A 19714-nucleotide genomic window follows, 5' to 3' on the forward strand; every position below is an offset into this window, starting at 1 on the left:
GTTTCAGCTTTTGTGCCCTTGTAATCTCATCACTCCTGGGCAGCTCGCCTGTTACTAAGTAGTTGGCCATGTCATCAAACCATGGCTCTTTCCGCATGTGCTGGCCCTTGCTTCCTTGCTCGGCTTGATCAACCTCTTCTATCAGGGAAGGCATTTGAAATGGCTTCACCGTTATCGTTTTGCAAAATTCGGCTCAGGTAATCCGCCACTTTGTTCTTGCATCCTTTTTGAACCACTGCTTCCCAATCAAACTCATGTAGGAGGAGTACCCATCTGATCAATCGCGGCTACGTTTCCTTCTTCGCCAAGAGATATTTGATGGCCAAATGGTCCGTATATACTATCACTTTAGACCCTAGCAAGTATGGTCTGAACTTCTCAAATGCGAAGACTACCGATAGCATTTCTTTTTCGGTCACATTATAGTTCCTTTGCGCCTGATTCAATGTTTTTGACGCGTAGAGGACAACGTAACTCTTCCCTTGGATTTTCTGACTTAATACTGTCCCCACAGCGTAGTTGCTAGCATCACACGTCACCTCAAAGGGGTGATTCCAATTGGGGGCGGGTATTATTGAAAAACTTATCAATCGGTCTTTCAGAAACGGGAACGCGACTTTGCAGGCATCCGAGAATTCAAACTCCTCGTCATTCTGGAGAGGCTTCGTCAGGAGCCGGGCTATCTTTGCGAAATTCTTGATGAATCTTCTATAGACCCCAGCGCGTCTCAGAAAGGCTATGCCCTCCTCCTGGTTGGTAGGGCATGGGAGTTTCGCCACCTGTGTGCGCATTGCCATGATTGTTCGAGGGTCTGCCCTGTTTGAATTTCGCTTTTTGGGTATCAGCTTGGGTTGACATTGGAGGAGTAACTCTTTCTGCCCCACTATGGACTCTTCCAATCTTAGAGCGGGGTCGAGTTTGTGTTGTTGATCAGGGTGGGGTGTCACTTCCTCTATCATGGAGGAATGTGTGGACAAATCCGAGTTATCTTTGTCAACTCATGTGTTTCCCACTTGACCACCTCTTGACCGAGCCTCAGCTCTTCCATCAACTGTCCTCCTTGTCTCCGCAGATTTGGCTTGTCATACGTCTGGTTGGGTATGTTCTTGAGGATAACTGACGATGTGGGCAAAGGTGGTAGTTGCCTTGTAGGGGGAGGATTCTCCTTCAGCTCTCTTCTTAACAGGCCATCTTGGTCAGGTGGTTTTTCGACTCCTTGAGTGATCTCTTCTGTCTTGGCTGGTCGTGCTGACTTACAGAAGTTCAGAACATCTAAAATTTGGATGGTTTCCCCATGGTGCATCCCTCTGTTACCCGGGGTTCCAACTCCCCATCGCATTCACCTGGGCCTGGTAATCTCCTTCTTGAGGGCCGTAGTATTGCTGGGATGGAATATCTCTTGGGCCAGGAGATTTCTCTTTCTCTTGTAAGGCTAGCGGAATGGTCTTCTCGATTGCATTCAAAAGTGCTTTCTCGAGCCTATCTATCCTCGACTCGACTCTTTCGTCATCTTGCTCCCTCAGCACGTTCGCTGACCCTCTCCTCATAATATTCCTTAGGTTGTCGTACGCCTTCTTAGCCTCTATTAACTTTCCCAAAATTTCTCTTGCTTCACTTCCCTTCTTCTTTGTAAAATTTCACCCGCTCGAGGAATTCATCAGATCCTTTGACTCGGGGTTTGCTTCATAGAACAGATAATAAATCTCTGCCTCAATCATCCTAAGATTCGGGCAAGCATCTAACAATCCTTTAAACCGCGACCAATATTGACTTAGAGACTCGTCGTACTCCTACTTACACTCCACGATTTCCTTCTTGAGGGCGTTCGTCTTGTTCGAAGGGAAAAAGTAATCTAGGAACTCCAGCTTGAAATCTCTCCACGTACGGATGGAATCCTGAGGCAGTCTCAACAGCCATGTATTAGCCTCTCCCTTCAAGGCGAACGAAATTGCACGTATACGGTAATCCTCTTCTGTCGTGTCGTTGGGCCTTTTCTGAATACTTCACAACTTGCTAAACTCATTTAAAAAATCATATAGACACTCGTTCCTACGCCCGGAGAACGTCGGTAGAATGCCTAGCACATTTGTTTTAATATCGATGGCCCTCTGACGTGGATTCATAACTATAGCCTGGGATGGCTCACCATCTAGATGGGCAGTGAGTGAACCGATCTCCGGATCTGGATCGACTACGTGTGCCGTGTCTCTGATCCTCGCCTCCTCTGTTTCTGTTTCTGTTTCTGAAGACGACGTGAGAACTTCCCTTCGTGACAAACTCCAATCCTCATCATTTTCTGAACCAAACAGAAATGGATCTCCCGTAGATAATTCCGATCTGGTGGTGACCGTAGATGCTGTCTCTCTGACCTGCCAAGTAAACCGATCGTTCCTCCACCCATATGAGTTACCCCAGTGTCCAAACCGTGAGCCCTTGCTCATAAACTGAAAATAAAGAAAAAGGAAAAAAAAGTCAAAAATATGTACGCCAAAATCTTCTAAACACACTCGTAAATTACGCCATCAATCCCCGGCAACGGTGCCATTTGAAACTGCCTAGGGAAACAGTGTGTGCTTTTGTGCTAGGTCTAGCTCTCAGATCCAGAGAATCCGCTAGATCACAAGGTCTAGGAACTCAGAGGATTTTGGAGGTCTCGGTCGTCGGACACACTAATTCCGCGTTCAAAACCCCTCAACCCGTTATACTATGAATTAGTACAGAGAAGTAGGGATCGATCCCACGAAGATGGACGCGTAAGAATACATTCAAAAGACTCTGGAAAGGTGAATGGCTGCTGCCACGCAAATTTGGGTTGAGGCAACTATTACTAGACTTAGGGATAAAATCTAACACTAGACCTAGGAAATTGAAAACATCATGCAGACACAGATTATCATTTAAACAACAATAACTCAAACGAACTTCCTGGACCTAGTAAACGACTACCTAATTTAGCTAAACAGAAAGCAACGTGCAGTGGGGACCATCTTCTAAAAACAGCAAGTACGGAAATAAAGCTGTGCAGATAACAAACTAAGGATTTAACTAACAACGACGTACATCTCATTACCTGATTTAAACGCGAACATGAAGCAAACAGAGTAAATATTCAGATTCAAATAGAATGTAAAAGTTCGGACGACGGAAACTTGCGATTAGCAGGAAATAAAACACATCTACATATACTAGACGAAGGGAAATAAAAACACGGAAACGAGACATCAACTACGATCAACTCTGTTTCAGATCCACCTGCCAGATGTTTAATCCACTCCGGATCCAAGTAATCCGAACCCAACCACAAACAAAATCAACTCCATAAACTCTGATTTGACTAATCTGTTCCGATCACATCAACTAACCACTGCTCTACTCCGACTCTACAGATCAGCGCGAAAAGCATCCAGATCAGTAAACAACAACAAACTCAAACAAATACCATCCATGCCACGAAATCAACAGCATCAAAGCAGAAAACAGGAATTTCATAGATCACGATAGTTCGACGGAAAACAGAGCCGAGCTTCGAACAGCGAAGCTCGGTGAAATTAACAGTAGCAAAATGAAATCAAAACAATAAATTGTATCTTTGCCCCACGTGAGGACGGTGTTACACAACAACTAACGGAAAGTAAAACCCGAAACCCCTGCCTATTCCCAGAATTCTCAAGTGTGTAGAAGTGTATAAGTGAGCTCAGAGCTGAAAGCAAAAGTTTTTTTTTTAGTTTTTATATGTGCGGAGGTGATCTTCTAGAAGCCTTCGCAGAAATCTCAATTCTGCCCTTCAGCTTAGCGATCTCCTCTGTCAGGTCATTTTTCCTTCATACCGCTCACTTTATCGCCAATTTCCTTCCGCCATGTAATTGTCCTCTTTTCTCCCTGGACCTGGCGAAATCTTTTACACACCTTGCTTAAAAAATGCGTTAGACCCCGTAAATGCATGAATTCCACCCTTTAACTAATGCATCAAATTAGCCTTATCAATCACCCAAACTTTAGATGGTCTGACAATGATCCGAATCTGCCACCCCAACAACAGAGCAACAACTACTCAAACCCTCAGGAGCGACAACCGAACTGGGTGAACAGAAATCAGGAGGGGAACAATTAGGGCAATCGGCAGCAAAATGACCATCCCAACTGGGCGAACAGGAATCAGAATAATCCAGCAGTTCATATGTGCCACCACACCAGAGGAATTACCAAGGCAACACTCAGAATTCTCAGCCCAACCATCAAGGTCAACTGGGCGTACTGACCTAGGTATGTTCACTCTCCCTATCTCTATTGGGAACATTAAGGTTGAGCATGCCATGTGTGACTTAGGTGCTTCGATAAATGTTTTACCGCTTTCGCTTTATAAGAAATTGGAGGGAGTAAGAATGGTGGATACGAAGTTGGTAATTCATTTAGCTGATAGGTCATGCATCAGTCCTGAGGGCGTTTTAGAGAATGTAATCGTTAATCTGCATGATTTTTTGTACCCTGCTGATTTCCATGTTATCAAGATGAGTGAGTACCAGTCCGCTGAGTCTAGCGGAGTGCTTTTAGGAAGACCATTTTTACGCACCGCTAAGACAATCATCGATGTGTTTGATGGAACCATTTGTTTAGATTATCATGGGGAGAAGTTTACTTTTAACATTGATGAGGCTATAAAGAAGCCATTGGATGTAGAAAATATGCATACTCTGGATATGATTAACCCCCTGGTCCAAGAATTTCTTGAGACAGAGTTGATGCAGGAACAGGTGGAAAATTCAGAGTTGAGTCACTCCATTGACAAGGAGGTCGCCAATTGGTGCGAAGCAGTTAACACACTGGGAATGACGGATGAAGAGTTAGCAGAGGCAATTCTGGAATTTTGCAAAAGTCCTGAATTTGCCAGATCTAAGGAATTAGTCTGTGTCGCTAATGGGAGACATTCACCAGCACCTGAAGGATTAATTACCAAGGAGACAAAGAAGAATCCATTGCCCCAGGAGACAAGTGCGACAAAGAAGGAACTGAAGACATTACCCCCAGGCCTTAGATATGCTTATTTGGAAGACTGCGAGATGTTCCCGGTAATCGTCAACAGCAACCTGACTCGGAAGCAGGAAGAAGAGTTATTGGAAGTGCTCAGGAGGAATAAGACAGCCATAGGATGGACTCAATCAGATCTGATAGGCATCAGTCCTGATCTCTGCATGCACCATATTCGTCTGGAGGATGGAGCCAAACCTCACAGAGACCCGCAGAGGAAGTTGAATCCGAATATGAGAGAGTAGGTTCTTAAAGAAGTACTCAAGCTACTGTCGCTGGGTATCATATACTCCATTCCCTACAGTAAATAGGTGAGCCCAATCCATATGGTACCTAAGAAGTCAGGCATCCAAGTGGTTACAAATGAGAAGAATGAGTTAGTGCCCACAAGATTAGTGACCGGTTCGCGGATGTGCATAGACTACCCGAAATTGAATGAGGCTACAGGGAAAGACCATTTTCTGTTACCATTTATAGATCAAATGTTGGAAAGATTGGCGGGCAAGAAGTTTTTCTGTTTTCTGGACGGATACAGTGGATACTTCCAAATTTACCTTGATCAGGAAAAAACAACCTTCACATGCCCGTTTGGGACGTACGCATATAGGAGAATGCCCTTCGGATTGTGCACTGCGCTAGACACATTTCAGAGGTGCATGATGAGTATTTTCTCAAACCTGTTGGAGAAATGTATCGAAATCTTTATGGATGACTTCACGGTCTACGAGAATTCTTTTGAGGCATGCCTTGCCAATTTGGATCTGGTATTACAAAGATGCAGAGAGAAAAATCTAGTTCTGAATTTAGAAAAGTGCCACTTTATGGTGCAGGAGGGGATTTTTCAGGGACATGTGGTCTCGCAAAATGGTATTCAGGTGGATAAGGCGAAAGTGGACGTGATCTCAAAACTTCCATACTCTACGAATTAGAAGGAAATAAGGGGATTTTTGGGTCATGTTGGATTCTACCGGAGATTCATTAAAGACTTTGCAAAAATCGCACAACCACTTACCCCGCCTCCTGCAGAATGACATAGACTTCAACTTTGACGAGGCATGTCAAGGGGCCTTCCAACTTCTGAAAGAAAGGCTTGTATTAGCCCCTATTATCAGAGCTCCAGACTGGAATTACCCCTTCGAGGTAATGTGTGATGCCAGTGACTTCGCTGTCGGAGCAGTCCTAGGTCAAAGAATTGAAGGGAAGAACTATGTAATTTTCTACGCATCAAAGACCCTGAATCAAGCCCAGAAAAATTATGACACTACGGAAAAAGGAGATGCTAGCTGTTGTGTATTCCTTCGAGAAATTCCCACCATACTTATTGGGGTCGAAGGTAATCGTATTCACCGACCATGTAGTGTTAAAGTATTTACTGGCAAAAAAGGAGTCCAAGCCACGGTTGATCCAATGGGTGTTGTTACTCCAAGAGTTTGATTGGGAAGTTAAGGACAAGAAGGGTACCGAGAACAAGGTAGCTGATCATCTCAGCAGAATTTTCCAAGGGGATACTGAAGAGGTTATACCTAGGGCTGGCAAATCGTGCGGATTGGGTCGTTATTGGGTCAACCTGATAATGACCCAACCCAATAAGGCCTAACCTGAACCCGACCTGTTAAGGAAACTGTAAATCCGAATACGAACCCGACCTGCTACCTTCAAATCTGAACACGACCCGCACCCGACACGAACCCATTATCGACACGATATAATATGGGTTGACACGACACGATAACAACCCGAACCTGATATTACACGATTAAAACCTAATATTACACGATTAAACCTTAATTTTTAACCTAATTTACACAATTAAAATTCGTTTTATACTATTTAAACCTAATTTATAAGAAATTAAAAAATTAAAGTAATATATATATTTTTAAATAATAATAAAAATAATAATATTATTTTTTAATGGGTTACCCGTATCCGACCCGCATCCGACCCGAACCCAACCCGAAATTATCGAGTTCTTAATGGGTCAACCCGATAAGGACACGGATCCAATAAGACTTGACCCCAACCCAATAATTTCGTGCGGATTCGTGTCGGATTATCGTGTCGTGTCGAAAATTGCCAGCCCTAGTTATACCAGATGCGTTCCCAGAAGAACATCTGTACTTTACAGGGGAACCTTCGAGCCTTATTCGTTGGGTAAGGTGATGGCCGCAACTGGAGCTGGAGTTTCTGACAAAGGGAAGTACCAGCTGAATGTGGGACCATGGTTTGCTGACTTAGCGAACTACTTAGTCACGGGGGAACTGCCCAGTGCTCAAGAGATTTCCCGGGCCCAGAGGATGAAAATCAGAAGTGAGGCCAAGTACTAAATCTGGGTTTGCCCCTTCATAAAACAGATAATAAATCTCTGCCTCAATCATCCTAAGATTCGGGCAAGCATCTAACAATCCTTTAAACCGCGACCAATATTGACTTAAAGACTCATCGTACTCCTGCTTACACTCCACGATTTCCTTCTTGAGGGCGTTCGTCTTGTTCGAAGGGAAAAAGTAATCCAGGAACTCCAACCTGAAATCTCTCAACGTACAGAAGGAATCCTTTTTTTTTAATCAAACACCTTCACGGTAGAGGGTTCGTGGGTCCCTCATCCCTATATTGCAAAGCAAAAGATGTTACATTCGAGGGGATACAAGAAGGACGAACCATCTAAGTCTAGGGAAACCAAAAATAATTACAAAGAACCACTAGAACAATTACGCTATAAGAGTAAGAGGGGGACATGCCATGGGTAGCGCGACACCACCATACTCTCCAGCGTCCGTTGAGCTCATGATCAAACCGTCCCTCCTCGGCCCCTTGTTTACTCGCGATCTTCATTCCGGACTCGAATGTTGGGGAGGCCCATCTCGTCCATACGGATGATGGCTTTGAGTATTCTAGTGTTCGGACATGTGACAGAAGCTTGAAAGGTCCAGTCCCATCTTGGCTAACCAATCATCCGCTTTGTTTCCCTCCCGGTGGATGAAGGTGGCTCGGATGTGGTGTTGTTGTTTGAGGATGGCGAGGCACGCCATGGTCCGGCAGATATGCGCCGACCCCCAGGTTGTACCATTGAAGAACTTGATGGCTCGTTCGGAATATGATTCAATCCATATAGGCCGATTGAACTCCTTGGCTGTGACGAGGCCGTGGTGGATGGCCATAAGTTCAGCCTCAAGGGCTGATTGAGCGTCGAGTGGGGTAGCGAATGCGGTAAGGACTTTCCCGGTATCCTCTCGGACTACCCCTCCTCCTCCGGCCTTGCCCGTCACCGACGAAATTGCACCATCCGTGTTAATCTTTATCCAGGGCTAGTCCGGGGGGTGCCACTTGACTTGCATGGCAAACGGTCTTGGCCTTCGCGACTCGACTTGGCTTGGGACATTCATCTTCAAGAGCATGCCTCTCCAATGCTTCGGCTTTATGGTACCAATAGCCATACCATTCCGGATGAAGGTTTGCACTTGCCATATCACATTGTAAGGTTTGAAGGGGACTTGGTCATGTCGGCTCCTATTTCGTTCCGCCCAAATGAACCACATGATGAGGTATGGCAAGGCATGGCACAAGTGTTTCTTATCTTGTTGTTGTGTCCTTCGTGACCACACGTCGACTCTCTCCGGGATTGTATCATTGATTCTGATCGGCGGAGAAGATCCCACGAACCACCCGTCAAATTCCCTCCATATGCTAGTTGCCCCACGACCTTGAATAAAAAGGTGTTGCAAGGATTCAACGTTCGGTCCAATAGGGCAGCATTGGCATTTGGATGCCATCTCAATCCCTCTCCATTGGAGTTTTGTGTCAACCGGGATCCGATTCGACAAGAGGCGCCAATTGAAAATTGCAATTGACTTGGTGAGACCGGCTTTCCAATTATCATCAAGCCCCGGGATGATTGGCCTTTGTGAGCGAATGGTTTCCCATGTCGTGGCCAAAGAGAATTCGCCCATCCGGGAGAGGACCCATCGCGGGGTGTCCGACTCCCTCGGGACAATTGGAGTGTCAAGGATATGTGCTATAGCTTGTTGAGGGAGGCCGGCTTGGTCCTGGAGCATGTGTAACTTGGCCTCGTCCCATGTCCCATCCCGGATGAAATCCGAAACCATAGTCAAGGGGGAGCCCCGATCGTCAAAGCCTAGCTCCCTTAGCGCAACATCCTCAATCCAAATGTCGTCCCAGAAATAAATCTTCCCCTGTCCCACCACCCATCTAACGTGGGGATGAGCTTGATGCCGTACCTTTAGCAACCTTTTCTACGTCGGGCTATGCCTTCCGGACGCTCTAGATTTTAGAGGGGATGCTTTTTGGCAATATTTGGCCATCATGTATTGTGCCCACAAGGAATTCTGTTCACAAAACCTCCACCAAAGTTTAATATTGAAAGCACGAAGTACCTCTTTAAGGTTGCGAATACCAAGGCCCCCTTCGGCCGTGGGGAGGCAGATTTGGTCCCAGCCAATCCAGTGTGTCCTTTTATTATCACTAGTCGATCCCCAGAAGAAGCGAGCCATTTGCTGGTCCAGCTGCTTGAGGGCTCCACTCGTAGGCTCGATTGCTTGAAAGATATGCAGTGGGACCGCCTCAAGCGTGCTCTTGATCAGTGTGAGTCTCCCCCCGAAAGAAAGGTGTCGATGGGCCTACCCTGAGATCCTAGCCGCTATCTTTTCCCGTAGGAACATAAACATATCCGAGCGCTTCACACCTCGATAAATTAGAACCCCCAAATAAAGCCTCCTGAGGGATGTCGTGGCCGGTTGCGTGAAAATAATGATGTCGTTGGCATATACAAGGTGGCTGATCTCTAAGCTTCCACGACTGGCTTTGAAGGTCATCTCTTTGTGCCAAAGAATAAGCCTGTCGAGGGTGCGTGAGAGATAATCTGTTGCTAAAACAAAGAGGGCAGGGGAGATGGGATCACCTTGCCTGAGCCCGCGGGTGGATTTGAAGACACCTGCTGGGGAGCCATTAATGAGGGTTGAGAACCAGCAAGTTCCAATGCATCTTTCAATAAGCGCAATCCAAGGGCCCGGGAATCCCATTTGCTTAAGGACCTTGAGCAGAAAGGGCCATTGCACCCGATCATAGGCCTTAGCCATGTCAATCTTGATTGCAACGTTCGGGGCAGGGGTGCATCGGCCAAGTTCATGGAACATTTCCTGTGCGAGGAGCACATTGTCATTTAGCAGCCTCCCCTTTACGAACCCGCTTTGATTCGGTGAGACGACACATGGTAGAAAGGGTGCGAGTCTCTTCGTGAGGACTTTTGTAATCACCTTATTGATGACGTTGCACAAGCTGATGGGCCGATAGTCTCCCCAAGTGTCGGGGGACGGCTTCTTAGGGATGAGAACAATACTTGTTGCCGTGAAACATCGGGAGAGGAAGGCCACACAGAAAATTGCCTAACCGCATCCACTACATCTGGCCCCACGATTCCCCAACAAGCTTGGTAGAACAAGGCTGAGAACCCATCCGACCCTTGGGCACTACTTCCTGAGATGTCAAAAACCACCCTTTTCACTTCATCCGCATCTGGCGGCTTGGGGAGATCCTCCAATTGCTCTGAGGGGGGAAGTTGTTGCAGGAGGTCTAGGTCTGGGGCAGCCAACTCCGGGTAAGTTGGCGCAAGGAGGTTTTGATAGAACTCAACCGCTGAGTCTTTGATTTCAAGGTCATCCGTGAGCTCCCTCCCATTAGCATTAATCTTGTGGATTCGCAACCGAATTCTCTTTTGCTTCACCCAACTTTGGTAGAACCTAGTGTTTTTATCACCCTCTTCCAGCCAACGGAGAGCCGCTTTCTGGCGCCAGAAGTCTTCTTCCATCTTGAGAAGAAGGACGTACTCAGCTATTTGTTTGTTGATCTCCATTCTGTTCCGGGCCGAGGGCTCTTCCTCGAACTCAGATTGAGCCACGGCAATATTCTCTTCACAGGCTTTGAGGTTGGCGTGGATATTCCCGAAAACCTCTTTGTTCCACCATTTGAATGTCTGTTTAATCCTTGCTAACTTGATCTTCAAGTTGAGTAGGCCTGTAGCCTCCGTGTGAGCCATCCAATCTCCTCGCACCAAATCAGCAAACCCCTCATGCCGCACCCACATGTTTTGGAACCGGAACGCTCTTCCACCCCCAGGTTGTTCGACATTCTGCACCGGACGAGTATTGGCCCATGATCCGAGGCTACCCGGGGAAGATTAGTGACTCTAATTGGGTCAAAAAGCTGGGTTGACATTTCGCTGACCAGCACTCTATCCAATCTTTCCATGAGGCCATTCTTTGCCTAGGTGTAGTCCGAGCCATCAAAGCCTGGGTCCAACAATCGACAATCCTCTATTGCCTCGGTGAAGTCAACCATCTCCACTTGCCGATTGGTGTCGCTTCCCGTCCTATCGCGAGTGGAGCGGATGGTGTTGAAGTCCCCTCCAATGAACCAAGGCCTCCCTTCCGACATTTGGGTGATGTCTCTCATCTTGTCCCACAGTGCAAGCCGCTCCCCTCTCGTACACTTAGCATATACAGCTGAGATCTCAATAGGTGTTGGTAGCCGCGGGCAAGTGAGCCGCCCATGGAGCAACTGTTCCGAGTCATCCCCAACTTCAAAGTTAGCTCCTTCCTCTACAAAAATTCAAATCTTCCCGTTGATATTTGACCCCTTGTAGATCAGCCCCAATTTCTTTGAGAATTTGTCCGGGTTAGGGGTTGTAAGCGGCTCCATTATTGCAAGAAAGCAAATATTATGAGATTTAATTAGTCTTTTTAGGACGTTTTGGCTTGACGCGTTCGTGATCCCCCTAACGTTCCAAAACAGAAGATGTATTGACATGATTAACAAAAGGAGTCCGTACCCGGTGGGTGTGAAGGCCCCCCCTTGAAATTCAATGATTTGAAGGTCATTCCTCTCTTGGCATGTCTTCACCTCCATAAGCATGGGAGTGTTTCCACCTTCGTCATCCTTGAGAGGAAAGTTCTCCTCCCCTTCATACGTGTCTTCCAAGTCATTATCCACGAAATTCTCCCGCTCCATTAGGGAGAAATATCGATTGGTGCTCATGTGGTTCTTCACCTCTTGTGCTTCGGACCTTTTTAGATCAAAAGGTTTGAACGAGCCTTTCGGCCTCACTAGATCACCCGAGGCTGAGTCTTCGTCGCGCCGTCCTCTAACCCTGGACGAGGGTGTGACCCGGTGGTTACTTGTATCTCCATTCGCCTTGTTCCCTCGGCCTTTCCCATGATGAAAGGGTGTGAAAGCTGAGCCCCTACAATGCGAATAGGTTGCACTCCAGCTTTTGTCACCCTCGTCGGCTCGAAGGGCCAAATCCACAGGGCCATCCTCATGCAAAGCGCCCATGACATCCGGTCCTTGCCAAACTCCATCATTCGTATCTCTATTGCTTGTTGTTAAGCGGCTCCATTATTGCCAAACTACAATGCGAATGGGTTGCTTCCGTTTCTTTGGGTCTCCAATGTTGTTTCCCCTCCTTGTTGTTCAAGTTTTCCTTCGGTTGGTCATATCCTCCCTTCGAACCTTGGGCCCCTTGGTGTGGTTGTCTCGGCGTGGTAATATTGTAGGAAGTCGGACCGCTTTGCCCGCCGCATAACAAGCCTCACTTTTATGCCCCACGTGCCTACACTCACTACAATATGCCAGGATCTTATCCCACCTCACTTGTTGCACGGTTTCACGCCCACAAATGTCAAGGATGATCTCCTCAGGTGGTGGCCTCGTTATGTCGATCTCGATGCAAATTCGGGCAAAAAGGGCCGATTAGTCAAACAGGTGGATGGGGAGGCCAATTAGGTTACACCAAATTGCCACTATCGGGGATTCACAATATGCATCAAAATCCGGCGCCCATTTGAAGACTCGCATAGGATGTCGATCAACATACCACACAGGGGTCCCCTTGGGGCCACCAAGCAGCCTAGCATAGTCCGCAATATCCTCAAATTGAACAAGAACATGTTTTGCATTAATATACTTCCATGTAAAGCCTCGACTAAATTTGATATTATCAAGTGCTTTTTGTATTTGGTGCGAAGCAGGAATAGAATGGGAGAACTTACCGACGATAGTATAGCCAATTTTTGTGTCTCCGATAGTATAGCCAATTTGATATTATCAAGTGCCTCGACTAAACTCGTTGCCAATTTTTGTGTCTCCGATAATGAGAAATAAATCGCCGGGAGCCCATTTGATGTGGTAGTATAGCCAATATTTAGAATATTTTCCGGGACAAAGGCTTGGTGACCCTTGGAGCTCGGACCTTCCCGAACCATATCCGCCATGGACCTTGGGTTGGTCGTGTGCCCCTCAGCGGCTCCGGTCCCGCCGGGCCTAATGTTGCTAGGTGAGCCCTCTTGTTTATCCCCGGTTATCGTGCTGGATGACTCGGCCCTCCAGCGCCCTTTGTCCCTCGGGTCCAAGCTTGCCTCGGCCATCGGCACATCAACGTCTCACGGCCCACCCTCACCGTCCTTAGCATGGTTAGAGCCGATCAACAATGGCGGGTTCGTAGGCACAACACCTTGCTCGTTACGGTTGGCTTGTGGCCTTGCTCTCGGGTTAGTGCGCACCGGACCAATCTCGAAGGATTCCCAAATTTTCCGAGTACGACCACGCTCTAGTGGGGGGATGTCGGCTAAGGATGGGCCATTGTCAACCATAGGAGGTGCTGTTGGTGCATCGGTCGTGCAAGGGAGTTGAAGGAGGTGGTTGTCCTTTGGTTGTTCGTCCATCGGATGTTTGCCGGTGAGTAAAGGTTGCGCCGCCATAGTATCGAGCATCTCGGCCGACTCTAGGGATGCTAGCTGCAAAATGGGGTTCAATTTTGGATGCATTGGGGGTGTAACGGCTAGGGCATCACGTGAGGGTCCGGGGTGGAATGGCGCCAAGGAGCTTTCAAAAAGTGGATTTGTTGTTTCTACCATTTTAGGAAAGTTGACTCCCACACTCTCCAAGAACACTTGTCCCATGTTAGGACCAACAACCAACGCTCGATCCTGTTGTAGGGTGGTGTCATTTTCTTCATCAACGGATCCGGCGTCATCGCCGGTCACATGGTCGGCGGTCGGGATTACGGCGACGGAGTTGGCGCCGGCGGGTACATTATGGCTCATTTCGTCATCCTCCAAGGTGTGTAGTGAGCCGGAAGCTTCCAACGCTGGATTCTCCTCTTCAACATGAGTGAAGCTTGCCGAGGGTATGGCCGATTTGCACGTGGGGCTTCCGGCGGTGGGGCTATCTTCCCCTCCGAACGAGAGCTTTTTGCGAAGAGGCTTGTCCTCCGGGAGAGGGGAGATATCAAGGCGTTTACGCCCATGACCTTTCAAAGGAGGAGCCGGAGTACTCTTCCGAAGCTTGAGCTTGGCTTTCAAGGCTTTTACCTTCATTAGCATGGCTGGTTTTGTTGGCGAGCTCTTCCCGGAGGAATTAAAAACCATTTGGTGATCCGAGAGCGTTCGAGCCTCCTCGAGGTCGGGTGGACTCCTCGGCGGCAGAACCGACATTGCCGAGCGAGGGCGCAACCTCCACCTTCTCACTCAAGTTGGGGCTCCTTGGACCGGTGGAGGTTGTGAAGGGAAGTGAGAGGCGACGGGGGGAGGAGGAGGGTGGCGGGGGAGAGTGGGTGGAGGGAGAAGATGGTGGGTGGCGGGGTGAATTCCGGTGAGACAATAAGGTGGGGTTTTTAGAGAGAAGGAGGAGCTTCTCACTCTAAGCGGAAGTGTTGACCAGACAACGCTCTTACTCTGGATTGAGTTTACGTACGGATGGAATCCTGAGGCAGTCTCAACAGCCATGTATTAGCCTCTCCCTTCAAGGTGAACGGAATTGCACGTAGGCGGTAATCCTCTTCTGTCGTGTCGTTGGGCCTTTTCTGAATACTGCACAGCTTGCTAAACTCATTTAAAAACTCATATGGACACTCGTTCCTACGCCCGGAGAACGTCGGTAGAATGCCTAGCACATTTGTTTTAATATCAATGGACCTCTGACGCGGATTCATAACTAAAGCCTGGGCTGGCTCACCATCTAGATGGGCAGTGAGCGAACCGATCTCCAGATCTGGATCGACTATGTGTGCCATGTCTATGATCCTCGCCTCCTCTGTTTCTATTTCTGAAGACGACGTGGGACCTTCCCTTTGTGACGAACTCCAATCCTCGTCACTTTCTGAACCAATTGGAAATGGATCTCCCGTAGATAATCTCGATCTGGTGGTGACCGTAGATGCTGTCTCTCTGACGTGCCAAGTAAACCGATCGTTCCTCCACCCAGATGAGTTACCCCAGTGTCCAAACCGTGAGCCCCTGCTCATAAACTAAAAATAAAGAAAAAGGAAAAAAAAAGTCAAAAATATGTACGTCAAAATCTTCTAAACACACTCGTAAATTACGCCATCCATCCCCGGCAACGGTGCCATTTGAAACTGCCTAGGGAAACAATGTGTGCTTTTGTACTAGGTCAAGCTCTCAGATCCAGAGAATCCGCTAGATCATAAGGTCTAGGAACTCAGAGGATTATGGAAGTCTCGGTCGTCGGACACATTAATTCCGCGTTCAAAAACCCTCAACCCATTATACTATGAATTAGTACAGGGAGGTAGGGATCGATCCCACGAAGATGGACGCGTAAGAATACATTCAAAAGACTCTGGAAAGGTGAATGGCTGCTGCCACGCAAATTTGGGTTGAGGCAACTATTACTAGACCTAGGGATAAAATCTAACACTAGACCTAGGAAATTGAAAACATCATGCAGACACGGATTATCATTTATACAGCAATAACTCAAACGAACTTCCTGGACCTAGTAAACGGCTACCTAATTTAGCTAAACAGAAAGCAACGTGCAGTGGGGACCATCTTCCAGAAATAGCAAGTACAGAAATAAAGCAGCAGATAACAACGACGTACATCTCATTACCTGATTTAAACGCGAACATGAAGCAAATAGAGTAAATATTCAGATTCAAATAGAATGTAAAAGTTCGGACGTCAGAAACTTGCGATTAGCCGGAAATAAAACAGATCTACATATACTAGACGAAGGGAAATAAAAACACGGAAACGAGACATCAACTACGATCAACTCCGGATCCAAGCAATCCGAACCCAACCAAAAACAAAATCAACTCCATAAACTCCGATTTGACTAATCTGTTCCGATCACAACAACTAACCACTGCTCTACTCCGACTCTACAGATCAGCGCGAAAAGCATCCTGAAAACAGGAATTTCATAGATCACGATAGTTCGACGGAAAATAGAGCCGAGCTTCGAACAGCGAAGCTCGGTGAAATTCACAGTAGCAAAATGAAATCAAAACAATAAATTGTATCTTTGCCCCATGTGAGGACGGTGTTACACAACAACTAACGGAAAGTAAAACCCGAAACCCCTGCCTATTCCCAGAATTCTCAAGTGTGTAGAAGTGTATAAGTGAGCTCAGAGCCGAAAGCAAAAGTTTTTTTTTTAGTTTTTATAGGTGCGGAGGTGATCTTCTAGAAGCCTTCGCAGAAATATCAATTCTGCCCTTCAGCTTAGCGATCTCCTCCGTTAGGTCATTTTTTCTTCATAACGCTCACTTTATCGCCAATTTCCTTCCACCATGCAATTGTCCTCTTTTCTTCCTGGACCTGGCGAAACCTTCTACACACCTGGCTTAAAAAATGCGTTAGACCCCGTAAATGCATGAATTCCACCCTTTAACTAATGCATCAAATTAGCCTTATCAATCGCCCAAACTTTAGATGGTCTGACAATGATTTGAATCTGCCACCCCAACAACAGAGCAACAACTACTCAAACCCTCAGGAGCGACAACCGAATTGGGTGAACAGAAATCAGGAGGGGAACAATTAGGGCAATCGGCAGCAAAATGACCATCCCAACTGGGCGAACATGAATCAGAATAATCCAGCGAGTTCATATGTGCCACCACACCAGAGGAATTACCAAGGCAACACTCAGAATTCTCAGCCCAACCATCAAGGTCAACAAGGGCAGAGTCAGCAAAATCACAGCACATGAGGTCCAGTGAACTTCCGGCCGAATCAGAGACAAGGCTCAACCCACCCTCAAGGGCCAAACACCAACCAACAGAGTTCCAGACAGCCGAAAAGCATTGACGAGTTGGTGAGTGACCTGGTAAACTCGTAGCAACACATCCAGAACAATATGCAGTCCAACAATTGATATGGATTTGGATACGACGAAGGACCCGTTGGATATATTGATCCAAGAACCCCACGTATAAGGTTTGGCAGCGGACTCCCTTGATTGATAATCTGGTTTGATCCACTTCCAGAGCTTAGAAAACCTTGACCCGATGGCTATATGATCAGCCAAGAACCTCGGTATGGTTGAATGCCACAAGAACTTGCTCAAAGTATCTTGATAAGTTCCAAACAAGTGAAAACCTCTACAAAGAGAATTCAACTCACAAGACAAAGTCTATTTCGTATTTGATCAATGGTGTCTCAAATGACATGCTTACAAGCCTATTTATAAGCTAGAATGGACTCTTGAAAGTCTCACATCATTAGTACAACTTAAGACACTTAAAAAGACTCATAATAAAAGAAAAGTAACTCCTAAACCTTTGGTGTAACTCTAGGATATCTAAAGTCACTTATTTAACGTAAAATGTAACTCAAATAGACCCTTCATTTTGGCTGCTCCAACTTGGACGAAAATGCATCATGTATCATCAATTTTGGCCTCCAAAATGTGATATGTAGTGACTCCAAACTTCAAGCCTTGGGCTGCCCACAAACTTGAATAATATTCACCACTTGGCCCAATGTAGAATGGTCTTGTAATTGGGCTTTTATTTCAACAACTAAAAGCAACATGGACTCCCTTATCTTCTTAGCTCTAGCTCTTGTAATTGGCCCACTTGGAATGATCAATGGATCCATCTTCTTATCCTTGTAGATCAGCTTGGGTGTGTCTCCATCAACAATGACGTGGTGCATAAGTTTCAAGATGTGCAGACTGAGCAGAAGGCAGCCATGGACATGTTGGCGAAATAGCTCTCTCAGATCGCGATGTCTTTGAGTGAGATGCGCGGGAACGAAGGAAGAATTCCTGCCTCGGTTAAACCACCAGAAAAGGCAAACATCAGCCAGATAACCCTGAGATCGGGGCGAGAGTATGATGGTCCAAGTGTGAAGAAAGATGAAAAGTCCACTCCAACTTCACTGGAAAAGGAAACCGGAACAGAGGAAATCGGAACAGGGAAAGCTGAAATAGGGGAGGTCAGAACAGAGATGGAGCATTTTTAAGCCCGAAAGGCATCACACATCTAGAGAGAGACGCTCTCCCTTCTCTCTAGCAATCCCCCCCCACTTGATTCTTTCCGCCGTCCATCCATACACACCCACGACCCGCCGCGACTCTTCTCACGCCGACCACCACGCCTCACCTCCCCACCCCCATAACCGCCGAGACCTTTTCCACGCCGGTCGTCACACCACCCGCCCTCAACCCCACCGACTCCCTACCTTTGTACGTTGCGGTCATACCCTCGAACGGCCATGCCGGACTTCCCTCCCCCCCCCCCGAACCCCACCCCGGCCCCTCCGGACCCCAGGAGGCTAGGTCTATCCCAGACCAACTTATGGTTTTTCACTCAAGCGATGACCCAACACCGAAGATCTCGGCCAAGGAAGTGAAAATGCAAAGCAAGAAGCATAGGATGATGGCTAGGAAGAGCACGCCGGCACCTCTCACCAAAGGTCATGGCCGGAAAAGGTTCGTACCCTCCCCACTCCCGAAGGACAAACAACTTAGGAAGAAGCTCGACTTTGGAGGAGATGAGACCTCCGAGGCCGAGACCTCCGGCCCGAGCTCCGCCCTTGATAGCCCTAAATGCAAGGTAACTCTATTGCCGGCTGGCTTCATCGATAGCAAGGAAGCACTAGGCCTACCCATCCTAATGCCCCTACGTCCGAGGATGGAGCCCGAATGGTGGTGGTGGTTCACGGAAATGCACTGGCAGCGGCGGTGGTGCCACCCTCCAACCATGGACCCGTCATGAGCTAGACGACCGTTGGAGGAGATGATGTCGGATCCCTAAGCGTATCCCAAGAGGATTTGGCCATAGCATGTGTGCCAAAAAGTACATTGGGGAGTGAGATAGTCAACTTGCCCGAAATGGGCATGGGAATAAATCACCTTTCGGAAAGTGCTTTTGTCAATTACCAAAACCGGAAGTCACATGTGGAGCCTTGTTCATCTTTACCAATGCAGCAAATGGAGACAAAAAAGAGTGATATCCTCCAAATCATAGACCTGACCGCGGCGGAGATGCTTGATGCGACGGCAGTGCAGCCCCTCCTCGCCGGATCCCCACCGGCCACGGTCTACACGACGAAGGCCAACCCTCTTCCAGATCGGAGAGACAAAGATATTGAATCATGCGTGCCTCTCATTGAGAATGGCCCATCCCTTGAAGATTTCCCACCTCTCGAGAGAACGGGATGGCCGAAGACCAAGACAATCCGCAACCCCCCTCGAGACACGCCCGCGCCTTCGGCCTCGGACACACAAGCGACGGACCCGACGCCGACCGAGATGGAAATGGAAACGCCGTGTCCTCCCGACGAAACCATGGACGAGAGGGACCCATGTGAAGGACCGCAAACCGACACAAACGGTGGGGCTAAATCGAAAGGTAATCCGATAA

The 19714-nt window shown here is 47.4% G+C and overlaps 1 protein-coding gene across 1 annotated transcript; it reads right to left on the bottom strand.

Annotated features, from left to right (window-relative positions):
* Positions 1–9662: 9662 nt before the first annotated feature.
* LOC121776779 lies at positions 9663–11125 on the bottom strand. The gene is made up of 2 exons (XM_042173947.1): positions 10382–11125; positions 9663–10181 (listed from the first exon to the last, which is right to left on the bottom strand). Exons 1-2 carry the CDS (start codon positions 11123–11125, stop codon positions 9663–9665), a joined length of 1263 nt encoding a protein of 420 aa, XP_042029881.1.
* Positions 11126–19714: the final 8589 nt, after the last annotated feature.

The sequence above is a fragment of the Salvia splendens genome, chromosome 18 (genome assembly GCF_004379255.2).
Source record: "Salvia splendens isolate huo1 chromosome 18, SspV2, whole genome shotgun sequence".
Classification (NCBI taxonomy): domain Eukaryota; kingdom Viridiplantae; phylum Streptophyta; class Magnoliopsida; order Lamiales; family Lamiaceae; genus Salvia; species Salvia splendens.

Bases quoted from the DNA above. Each gene is read 5' to 3' on its own strand.
- LOC121776779 (XM_042173947.1), bottom strand. From the start codon at position 11,125: ATGTGGGTGCGGCATGAGGGGTTTGCTGATTTGGTGCGAGGAGATTGG. The intron at 10,182-10,381 runs GTATTGTTCTCA...CTCCTCGCACAG, and splicing joins CCGATGTTTCACGGCAACAA to GAAATGTTCCATGAACTTGG.